At 40.4% G+C, this 12,900-nt stretch overlaps 1 protein-coding gene across 1 annotated transcript in view; it reads left to right on the forward strand.

Moving 5' to 3' along the window:
- The window catches only part of KCNK2 (potassium two pore domain channel subfamily K member 2), a 130,649-nt gene that overhangs the window by 90,608 nt on the left and 27,141 nt on the right, over window positions 1-12,900 (forward strand). Inside the window, exon 6 of the mRNA XM_075204246.1 lies at window positions 927-1,066. Within this exon, the coding sequence (XP_075060347.1) occupies window positions 927-1,066 (140 nt within the window). The remainder of the gene's footprint in view (window positions 1-926; window positions 1,067-12,900) is intronic.

Genomic DNA, 12,900 nt, shown 5'->3' on the forward strand with positions numbered 1-12,900 from the left:
CAAACTGAGGGGGGGTTGGCTGGGGCCTGGAAACCCCCCTCCAAGCCTGGGACACTGTATAATTGAGGTGGCTGGACCCTGCCCCCGCTTCACACGGCTCTGCTTGAAAAGGGAGAGCTGTGTGCACCTAACAGTAGTGCACACAGCATTGCCCATGTATATTATGGGGATAGGAAGAGTTGGAGAGCAGCCAAGCACTGTCTAAAATTATAGCCACGCCCCCATGCAAACTGGTCACGCCCACTGGTGGCGTGGTGTGGAATCCCCCCTCTACAAATCCTGCGTTTGCCCCTGATGTTATTTAGTTAAATCGGGGTAGATTCGTGTTTTCCAGAATGCTCTAGAAACCAGAAAAGGAAAAAAGTTAACAAATTGCTACAGCTCGCTGATGATGTCATCTATACACAGACATGATACCTGAGAGCCTCTTTCTACAGACCCTGTGGGGAGCACTGCTAGTAATTTAATGAGGAGGGAAATGCTAGAAATGCTTAAAAAAGGGTTTATTTTTAAATGCTAGAAATGCTTAAAAAAGGGTTTATTTTTAAATGTTACTTAGTATTTTTAAGACATTGGGGTATATTTACTAAACTGCGGGTTTGAAAAAGTGGAGATGTTGCCTATAGCAACCAATCATATTCTAACTGTTATTTTGTATAATGTACTAAATAAATGATAACTAGAATCTGTTTGGTTGCTATAGGCAACATCTCCACTTTTTCAAACCCGCAGTTTAGTAAATATACCCCATGGTGCTCAAAATTATGGATAAAAAACTCTCATGCAGAAAACTCCAAGTTCCAAGCATTTTGGATAATAGATCCCAAACCTACATATATATTCATCACATCAGCTTACACTTCACCTGTATTATGATAACTCGGACATGTCTGCTCAATTGGTTGTTCACTATCTTCATCTTCTAGGTGGCTCGGATATTGAATACCTTGATTTCTACAAACCTGTAGTGTGGTTTTGGATCTTGGTGGGTCTTGCATATTTTGCTGCTGTGCTTAGCATGATTGGAGACTGGCTGAGGGTTCTCTCCAAAAAAACCAAGGAAGAGGTAAGCTAATACCGGACTGCGGTTACGACAATGAATTGTTTATAAATTGTTTAATTGTTGGCCCTGGTAAAATAAAAGCTAATTCAATCTCGCAAAAGATCTTATGGCTGCAAATATTCTGAATCTTATTGAATACTCTAGTTGAGCCAATTTATTCTAACTGAAAAGGCAATTGTTTGGAAATTGAAAATACAATGTAATTTCAGATGCACAATTTAAAGCATTTTTTTAATTTTTACACGTGGGCTGTCGGGTTCCACCGCGCAGTCGCAATCCCGCTGCTCGAGTCACGAATGCGCATTCGAAACTCGACTGCGACAATAGGTGATTTTCTGTCCCACAATAAGCAAGAATAGAAAATCAGCTTTACTGACGCAGATTGATGAATACATACTTCTCTACATTTGGAATCCCGAAAATGGGACAAACTAAGCCCCTCCCAGCTCTGTACAAACTCCACCCATACATGCGTGTGTTTAAAACTCCACCCACCTTTCCTGTTAAAATTCCGCCCCTTTTGCAGCCTGAGAATCTGGATGTTCCGCCAAAATTGGGACATTTGGGAGGTATGTGAATAGGCCCCTAAGTGTGAGAGAGGTTACTCACATGTTATGAGCAATTTTATTGTCCAGTCACGTTGAAGATGTTATTATTAAAGAGCAACAAACACAAGCTGCTTCTTACAAGGCAGAATACAGCACACATATATCTCAATTGTCGCTTTCTAGCCTTAATTTCTTGAAACTGTTCCGTGAATTATTCTCCTCCTTTCGCAGTTGTCCCAAAACCTCCACGCTTTTCGCAGACAGAATTTCACCTAAAGTTCCAACGTATCTAACCCCACACAGCAAAATTAATTTATAATCATCATTGCAGGTTAATTTATAGACTATAAATTCCGCTAAATGCTTATTTACTCATACAATGCACCCTGCCATTCCAGGGAATGGCAAAGTAAAAGTTGGACTCAATGATTGCACTCCTGGAACATTGTGCCAAAACGAAATGGCCTGTTCCAGTGTTATAGACCTGATGAGGCAATTAATCTTGTTAATTACCCCAGCTCAGGGCATTTGGGAAGAGCCCCTGCACATTTCAGTGCAGGGCTGCTAGCCTCTGGGAGGGGTGCACATTGAGAAGAATGGAAATGTTTAAATTAGACAAAGGGGTGGTATTAAAGTTTTATTAGGTGTGACTGATGTAATTTAGGTTTCTAAAGTTTTGTCCTCCTCTCAGCAGAGATGTATATCTTGATGTGCGCTTGGTGGACCACCGCGGCACACTGGTCCAATCTCTTTTGCAATTTGTTCATCTCAAATTGAGATGCTAAATTTCCCTAAAGACACCAGGAGATCCCTTTAAGCTTCCTCAAATCAAATAACGTTTCTGTGTTCCAAACCAATTTGATGGAGCAGTCCGGTAAAGGATACTTCTGTGACCGATGGCACGGAAATCCCTGGTAGCACAGAATATATAACCCACCTGAAGGCAGGGAACACTTTATCTGTATAAAAATATAAAATAAGGTTAGTGGTTTTATTAGTGTAAGAGCCAGTACTAACAATGCAGTGCTGAGCATTTATCTGCAATTACTCGTTAACAAAAAAAAATAGCTTTTGCTCAATACATGGAAGAAAGGAATTGAAATATAGAGGAAGCATTAACACAGGCATATTGCAAAATTGCATAATACAGTTGTATACTCTTCTGCAATAAGGTAACATTCCTTTTGCCCAACACAACTTTGGCCTGTTAGTAGGTACGCCTTCCTAAATACTGTCAGCCATCGTGGCGACATATCGGAAGTAATGTAGACAACAATGAAACCGGACTTCTCTGCGAATGTGCCGTCCCCCAAATAAGTTGAGCAGAGCAGAGCAGGGGCCCTCAGGAGGGGGTGCTGGAGTCAATGGGCCACTTGCCAAAATTTTGCTATGAAGCCTGAAAATATTGTACAGTACTTTGTATCTACTGGGTGATTTAAAAAAGAAGCACAAAACTTTTGCATAATTCCAACCATAATCAAATCCAAACGTATCAAGAGATATTTCGATTTGAATCTGGGTATAAGTACGCTCTGCTTAAATGTTACTTGACATATGTAGATACACAGATTTATTTCTGGACATGCGCAGAGCAATTTGACGCAAGATACGTGACGCAAATGGACGTATGTGTGAACATGAATCAGGCCTGGTGTCTCCTAATTTTTTTTGCCTTCTTGCACACCTAGGTGAAGTAATAGTTTGCAGAGATGTTTCCAAGAGTGGAGAATGGGTGGACTATCTAGGTGCACAACCCTGCTGTACTCTCCAGATCTACTCTAGGGGGTAAATATATCAAGATGCCAGTTTGAAACAGTGGAGATGTTGCCTATAGCAACCAATCAAATTCTAGCTGTCATTTTGTAGAATGTAGTAAATAAATGATAACTAGAATCTGATTGGTTGCTATAGGCAACATCTCCACTTTTTCAAACCTGCAGCTTGATAAATTTACCCCTAGGGCCTTGTTGAGCAAAATGGTCCCACAACCATCTCCACACTTGTCTTCCTCCTCAGCTTGTTTAAAACAAGCCGAGCAGGTGCCGATGTCCCTCTTTTGTGAACTTCAGTGGGGAGAGGTATCAAACTTAATTCAGCTTGTTTCAAACATTGCTGAACGAGAAGGTGAGAGTGGAATCCAGTGTGGAGTTGTTACAGCGATCATTTAACAATAAGGGCTAGATTTACTAAACTGCGGGTTTGAAAAAGTGGAGATGTTGCCTATAGCAACCAATCAGATTCTATCTATCATTTATTTAGTGCATTCTACAAAATGACATCTAGAGTCTGATTGGTTGCTATAGGCAACATCTCCACTTTTTCAAACCCACAGTTTAGTAAATATACCCATAAATGTAGATCATAAGCTCTTCTTAAACAGGTGATAAGTGCTATCAGATCAGTGCAAAAACGAAGCGAGGTGGGGCAGATCAGACAGACCTGACGTAGGGCTAGCACATGATGCTATTTGAGGATATATATAATATCTGTTGGTGCAGTTTTTCTTATGAATACAGAACATGTATTCATTATTTTCTGGTAAACTGTTTTGTGCAGTATTTTTGTGGGTTATATAACTGTGCCCTTATAGTTCATCTTTTTAATCAAGCCTACTAGGCCTCCTCCTAACTCTCCCGCCTCCGCATCCCCCACCTCTGCTCCCCCACTCAGTCTCACCCTCTCTTGTGTCCGCCCATCCCTTGTAGATTGTAAGCTCCCACGAGCAGGGGTCTCTCTTCTTAGACTAGACCTATAGCAACCAATCAGATTCTAGCTATCATTTATTTAGTACATTCTACAAAATGACAGCTAGAATCTGATTGGTTGCTATAGGCAACATCTCCACTTTTTCAAACCCGCAGTTTAGTAAATATGCCCCCTAGTGTTTTCTTTCCGTAACTATGTAATTTTGCGGGATGTATTTATGTAAATTTGTTTATCATTTTGTCACTTTTGTACTTATGTTATTTTGTCATTTTGTTGTATGTTCTAACCCCCTATATACGGCGCTGGACAACCCTCATAAGTTAAAGGTATAATTATAACTGCTACCTTTACTGTCTGTGGTATAACAGTGTTAGGATATTAGTTGATATTTTGTCCCAGTTTTATAGTGGATTCATATATTGTTTCCTATTTGGTAAATGTCACCACACTGGCTGTGAGTCCCTCCTGCATATTTAACGATGTGCTTTGTACAGTAGAGACCAAGACGATTTGATGGATTACATTTAAACTTGCACGGTGGCTTCAGTTCACCTCTGCGTACATTTTAACTAGTTCTTCTAGGAAAACAGCCTCCGTTGACTTTATACAGTATAAAGGGTTTTGCAGAAACCTAAGGGTATAAAGAAAATATACAGAAATTCATAATTCTCATATTCCTGTATTGTTTGTCGATAACGGCAATGTATGTTTTATACCAACCTCCCGCATCCTGCCCAATTCGTGTCATCATGGCCACTCCCCAGGGGCAAACGTAGGATTTCTTAAGGGTAGGTTTCCATGCCAAGCCGCGAGAGTTGGCATGACAAGTGTGCAAGGTATCATTTTAGACAGTGCTAAGCCACTCTTCAGCCCTTCCCATACCCTTCAAGCACTACTGTTAGGTGCACATAGCTTTCCCATGAAAAGAGGAAAGCCTAGCAACAAGTGAACACTCGAGGCCTCCCTGACCCAAATCAGCGCCAACGTTAAATCAATAGCACCCACTATTAATAATTAGGCATCTCTCTCTGCAAACAGCCCCAGTCTTAAATTAATGGCATTTATATTTAATAAACCAACCTAGTTCTCCTCAATATTAAATTCATAAATAGTCCCTTATATTTAAATTAATAGTATTAACATTTAATATGTATGTATGTATGTATGTATGTATGTATGTATGTATGTATGTATGTATCTATCTATCAAGACCCCTTCCTTCTCCTCAGACTTGGCATCACATGACACGCGATGCGGCCGCCGGTAATATTGTGCTAATTTTTCACCTGGGGGGGGGGGGCGACCGGCCTGAATAGCGGCCCGGGGGCCTTCTGGTCCACTGTCCCCCGGTCCAGCCCGCCCCTGGCCCCACATTCAACTAATAGATCCCAGTTCTCCTTAGCAATAAATTAACAATCCCATCACCCCACCTTAAATTAATAGGCACCACTTTGACACCACAATAAAGGAAAATAATGATTCCTTACAGGCGCTAAAAATTACCACAAAGAATAATCGTTTGCTGCTAGAAAGAGACCCAGCGGGAAATAGCAGCGCTAAATTATTCTTAATAAATGAAAAGCGATAAATGTATAAAGGAGGTGTAGCAGAATCTGATAAATACTGCAGATATAAAAACACATGTTTATTAATACATATCTATCATATATAAAATAAAATCAAACAATTTAATCAAAGCAATTGAAAAATATTTGTCACATAAGCATATTGGTGCATAGATTCATATTCATAACGTATAACACCTGGAAATTGTATCACTCGAATAACAGAGACTGGAATTAAATCAGCCTTGTTTATGGTAGTAATCTAAATGAATGAGTGAGAAAACAACACTATTATATTAAATACAAAAGATAGCCTTACCAATACACCACCAATATATTAATAGGTCCCATCCACCTTTACATGATTAACCTCCGCCCACATTACATTAATAGCCCGTCCACACTTACCTTCTCTATCTGGCGCTGTGTTGGAGGCTTTTAAAAAAAAAATTAATGATAAGTTTGTTTTGTGCGCCTTCCTGAATCAGGCCCAATATGTAGAATTGTACGCCCAACCACTGATGCTAAAACTATACATAAAACTAATTTCTAGGAAAAAAAAGAAATCTAAAACTGCAAAATGGCATTTTGATTTTTGTGTCTTGAATTTGAATCTACCACAATGCATCATCATCATCATTTATTTATATAGCGCCACTGATTCCGCAGCACTGTACAGAGAACTCACTCACATCAGTCCCTGCTCCATTGGGGCTTACAGTCTAAATTCCCTGACATATACACAGACACACACACACAGACACAGACAGACTAGGGTAAATTTTATAGCAGCCAATTAACCTACCCGTATGTTTTTGGATTGTGGGAGGAAACCGGAGCACCCGGAGGAAACCCACGCAAACACGGGGAGAACATACAAACTCCTCACAGATAAGGCCATGGTCGGGAATTGAACTCATGACCCCAGTGCTGTAAGGCAGAAGTGCTAAACACTACGCCGCCCTGCTGCCCGTACCACAATGCATGGGGTAATACATTATAGTCATACGGAAGCACAGCTCTTTTCCCAGTTTCGAACACCCACACATTAAAGGTAACCTGTCACTCTTTTGCTGTAGTCCTACTAGCTTGTACTTTAGTCTGAGTCGTCCCCAAGTCGATCTGCTTCATTCTCTATCCTCGCTGAACAACTTCCTCACACATCTCCACGGACATTGGCTGTGATGTATGTGAAAGACAATAGAACAATATGCAGACTCAGGAGCCCAGCAGGGATACTTTGTAAGCGCTCTCCTGGGTAGGAGGTGTGATTAAAAATTTTAATATAATCAACATCTTCATTATAATCAAATTTGTCTGATAAACTACATACCTAATTAATCACAATCTGTGGAGTGTGAAAACAAAAGAAGGGCAAATTTAAACAGCAAAATCAAATTCTGTGTTTGTAAACTCCGTGATCAAATTTGCAAATCGCTTACAAATCAAATTATTAAAAATGAGCTCAATTTTACATCTGCAAATAGAGGTATCATTAAACTGTTACATGATATTTTGGATGGTAGAACGTGAAAGGTCAAAAATCTATCAATCATTTATCTAGTACATTCTACAAAATAACAGCAAACATCTGATTGGTTGCTATGGGCAACACTTCCACTTTTCCCTTCATCATCATCACCATTTATTTATATAGCACCACTAATTCCGAGCGCTGTACAGAGAACTCACTCACATCAGTCACTGCCCCATTGGGGCTTACAGTCTAAATTCCCCAACACACACACACACACACGTCAATTTGTTAGCAGCCAACTAACCTACCAGTATGTTTTTGGAGTGTGGGAGGAAACTGGAGCACCCGGAGGAAACCCAGGCAAACACGGGGAGAACATACAAACTCCTCACAGATAAGGCTATGGTCGGGAATGGCGCTCATGACTCCAGTGCTGTATGGCAGAAGTGCTAACCACTAAGCCACCGTGCTGCCCGTTCATTAGTTTCCATAAATCTAGTCTGTCCCCAGGGGAGGGCTGGCAAATTTTAGCCGGGGCGGAAGACTCGACTCAGCAGCCTATTAAGAACATATTAGAGGGAAAAAAATGCAGGTGACCCAGCCCAAGGTAGCCCACTATAGGACCGGCCTGGGGTGCAGATGCCCCCCCCCCCCTTCCCTCCAGTCCAGCCTGCCCCTATCTGTCAAAGCATTGAACATGTTCACGTATGTAGAAGAGAATACCAGCTGTACTATAATTAAAACTCTGATCCTAAGTATACCTATTTAGCTTTATTAATTGTTTTGAGGTATGACACCATGATAGTAAGCGACTTCACTAGACCTATTTTATATGCCATTTGCTGTGCATGTTTACATGATTACATTCATATTCTCTGATTACCTTTGTGCTTCTCTAATTGCTTGATTAAATTAATATTACCCTACAGAATTAAATATTACATTGACCTACCAATATTTGTTATTTAAAATTTATAAAAACATTTTATCGTAAGTGCGCTGGGTCCTATTAAATATTCAATTTATTTTGTAGGTAAATAAAGGTGCAACAAAATGGCTTAATTTTCATTCCTCTTTTTATTTTATGGTTGACTTTATTCGAGTGCCTTTCTTCAACACATTCTGCTATATTCTGAATTCCCCCAGCATCTTATTTTCACCTAAGCACTTGTTGTTTTTTTCCAGTTAGAAATTAAATGGATTTTAAATTTATTGTGCCACAGGCAAAATTGCAAATTCATAATGTGATAGAGAATAGGACACATTGCTTTCTCAGCTGGCTGGATATTTGTAGTATACACGGAACAGACTGTGCTATGGAAGAAGCACCATCCCACATATATAGCACTCGTGAAAACTCAGACTGGTGGTGGCTGAATACAGATGCCAACCAAATTTGAGTTGGTTCATTACTATAATTCAAGTGGATGTCACTCTTAATGCTCTGCACTACTCACATGCCAATAGGTTGCCAGGTTCACACAGAATCACATGTACATGTATTTTGAACTATATACAGTAGCAAGTTACATTGATTTATTATCACTTTGTTAAACTATGGAATCTTTATATGAACAAATGATTAAAAAGGATGTCAATCTTCCGACCACCCAAACTAAGAAATGCCGTCATCCCATCTGTGTAGTTTATAACGGGTGAGGGATTGAACAAAACAAGGGTAAAGGTTAGGCACCACTTATATGTAACATATGCATATCTACCAACTTTGTCCTTCAATTGGGTACAGATGGTGGAAGGGGCTCTGACCGAAAATTGACAACCTCTTTAAATATACCATCCAACATTGTAAATCTCTAAATTGGAACAAGGAGTGTGTGTCCGATCGCAAAAAGGGGGCATCATGTTCCGAAGTGCCACATCCTGTGGGCGTATGCCTAAAAGTCTTGAATCACTAAGCTACCCCTAACTTCAACCCTAACTTCCTTAAAAAGAACCCTGCCTTGCTGCTCCCACTAGTGGTAGGTGCATGCAACAGCAAGCGGGACACACCACTCAACAGTGTCAAGATAAAAGTCCTTACTGTTATGAGAGTCCCCTAAACTCAGGACATTCCCACCTAAATCTGGATCGTTGGGAGATATGCGTTAAAGCAGGAGCTCTACAGGAGCAGTCCCTAGAAGAACAAGGTCTAGGTATAGGCAGGAGGCAGCTGAACACACTCAATAGATATTTTCATGCTTGCCCATTCCTTCTCATATTTATTTCTGAATGTCAGTGCATAAGTCTGATCGAATGATAAAGTGCATCCTAGAGCTGTACAGAGACAATTTGTCATCCACATCAGTCCCTCACCTATAGGAGCTTATAGCCTAAATTCCGCAGAACAGAAAGACAGACATACCCTAAGGAGAATTTTTGTTAGCAGCCAATTAACCTACCAGTATGTATTTTGGAATGTTGTGAGTAAACCTGAAGCACCCAGAGTAAACCCAGGCAAACACGGGGAGAACATACAAACTCCACACAGGTCGAGCCCTGGTCGGGAATTGAACTCATGACCCCAGTACTGTGAGGCACTGACCACTGAGCCACAGTGCTGCCCCATTTATGTACATGATGGGCCTGATTCCTGTGCGTATCCTGCTTAGTGTTTAGTCTGTTACCATACGACAAGTAACGTTCAGGCAGAGCATACTTATACCCAGATTCAAAGAGAAACATATCTTGAGCTCCGCTTGGATTTGAATACGATCGGAACTAAGTTCCGTGCTCGTTTTTAAATGTAATTTGTGTGGAGGTAGCGCCTGGACATGAATCAAGCCCGATGTGTCCAGCCATACATCACTAACATATGTGCCAGGTTTAAGCCATGAATAACAAGTGTTTAAATCTATGTCCCACAATAGCGTAGACATAGCAAAGGGTTAGCGTAGGGAATACGACTGGACAGTGTTAGTAGTAAATGCTAAAGTCACAGAGAACAGTCACTATAACGACTCTCTAAATGCCGACAGTACTTAACCCGACCTGATTACACTGAAGACCTCGTAGCCCACAGACTGTGGTGAGATCAGGGAGGACAGAAACCTCCCGTGGAGGCAGTGGGGAGTTTAACTGGGGCTGTACACCTGTCAAACAGTATCGCAGGTGTCCTAGGGCGAGCTCAGGGAAGACAGAAACCTCCTGTGGAGTGGAAGGGCACTTGGGGTGAAGATGTTCCTTTCATTGGGCCAAGAATTAGTCTGTGGCTTCCCTGAGTGGACATTCTCCTTGTCATTGGGTGGCTCAATGGGGATGAATGCTCCTTAAACTGTAACATTTACATTATGAAGTCCTTAGTCTGGATAATGAGTGACAAAAAAACAAAACAAAAAAGAAAACTCACCAGTGACGGGAATGATATTCTAAATTATTGGCTTAGTGGTTCGCATTTCTGCCTCACAGCACTGGGGCCATGAGTTCAATTCCCGACCATGGCCTTATCTGTGTGGAGTTTGTATGTTGTCCCCGTGTTTGTGTGGATTTCCTCCGGGTGCTCCAGTTTCCTCCCACACTCCAAAAACATACTTGTAGGTTAATTGGCTGCTAACATATTGACCCTAGTCTGTCTGTGTGTCTGTCTGTCTGTCTGTGTTATGGAATTTAGACTGTAAGCCCCAATGGGGCAGGGACTGATGTGAGTTTTCTGTACAGCGCTGCGGAACTAGTGCCGCTATATAAATAAATGTTGATGATGATGATGATTATTGTGGCAATTGTATTAATGAGCCCTTCTGCTCCACAATAGGTTTCTGTCCTTCCTGAGCTCACCCTAATACACCTATGTTACGGTTTGACAGCTGTAGCGTCCCGGTCAAACTCCCAATCTGCCACTGTCCTCGGAGTTGTTAAGGTAGTAATTTAAGAAGGTGCTGCCTCAGAATGTACAAGGCTTAGTAAAGTACCTTGTACAGGCGGCGCCTCCTTAAATTACTACCTTAACAGCTCGTATGATAATGTCACTTCAATGTGACGTCATCGGACTGTCCCGGGATCTTCAGCTGCCGCAATTTATTTAAGTCTCTGTTACCAGTCTGCCGGCTATGAGGTCTTCGGTGTAGTCAGGTCAGGGTAAGTACTGTCGGTATTTAGAGAGTCGTTATATAGTACCCAACACGTCTTGTCTGTTATTAACAAATGCAAAAGTCGCATTTACCATGTAAAATATCATTACATTCAAATTAAATTAAATACATACTAAGGTGTTTGCGTAGATGAACATGCTCTGCTGAGCGTTCTGGAAATGGTAGTGTTACAATTTTAACTTGCTAGGAAAAATCCTGCTGTCCGTGAATAAAACCCCGGAGGGTAGAGCCCTCCTAAAATGAACCTGACTTCTCTTACACACATGGATTGCTCTACTTAGAGAGAACATTGCCGTACAGATAACGTTTCCCTGGAAAATGCTGTCATGCTACCAAGTATGCAATTGCAAGCTCTTCTTCTTCTGATTAAATATACAGGACAATAACTTTTCCCACTTCCTCAGACCGCTTCTGTGACATCACAGGTATATATATCATTAACGTTACCGTTGCTTACTGATCCTATCGGTATCATACTGATATTTCATGGGAAGTCTGACTGTGCTGAATAATATCTTGGAATATGCACTCTCCATGTACTCTAGTTCTATTTATTGCAAGTTACTATCAAATGTGTTTACACTTCATTACAGTCTATAAAATATCGCGTTATGGACACTATATGTATATTTTTTTTGTACGTAAGTATTGTTTTTTTCCTAATGAGACTAATCTTCATTCTTCGATTTCTTCTGTCAGATGTTATTGATGAGTTTTACTCTTAATTGCCAGATTTGCAGGTCACTGATTGAGACTATTTTTGCTATCAGTAAACCCGAACTGCTGGGATTTGTAAGTCTCAAGGCAATCTAATAGTTCATTAAGTCTGACTGACTGATTAGGAAGTCAAGAATTACAGGGCTGAATAGTGAAAGACAGAACTTGTAGATCCAAACACAAAAGAAATAAAGAACCAACAGAAATTATGGCCAGAGATACTGTGCCCTTAATTATTATCCTTTATTAATAAAATGGCAACTATAAACTTCAGTGAGAACCATCAGCGATATATTGATGGACAACATGCTTATTGTATAAAAACATTCACAACCTTCAAAATTACTTTAATTTATTTGCTTGTATCTGTTTTCTTGGCCCAATGGTTAGTATTGCTGCCTCACAGCACTAGGGTCATATATTGTACAGTACTTCAATGGAGTTCTCAGAAACTGTTTTTATTTTGTATGAAATGCAATTGAATATTATAATACAATGAAAATAAAAATGAAGGTGAGGTTGTATGAAAGGAATTTTTTAAATGACCCTTTCTGGTGGCATAGAGTCCTTGGAAATGTACCTGTCAGCTTAAAATATGTTTGAACACACCATTGAAAGAGTTATGTTTTAGTAGTGGACTGGGAGGTTTAAATTATGTAGGGACTATACAGTCCTATGCTGGGAGAAGATACTTCATGAAATACAAGCTGTGGTAAAAATGGGATTTAATTCCTACTTC

The sequence above is a fragment of the Mixophyes fleayi genome, chromosome 3 (assembly GCF_038048845.1).
Source record: "Mixophyes fleayi isolate aMixFle1 chromosome 3, aMixFle1.hap1, whole genome shotgun sequence".
In the NCBI taxonomy this organism is placed as follows: domain Eukaryota; kingdom Metazoa; phylum Chordata; class Amphibia; order Anura; family Limnodynastidae; genus Mixophyes; species Mixophyes fleayi.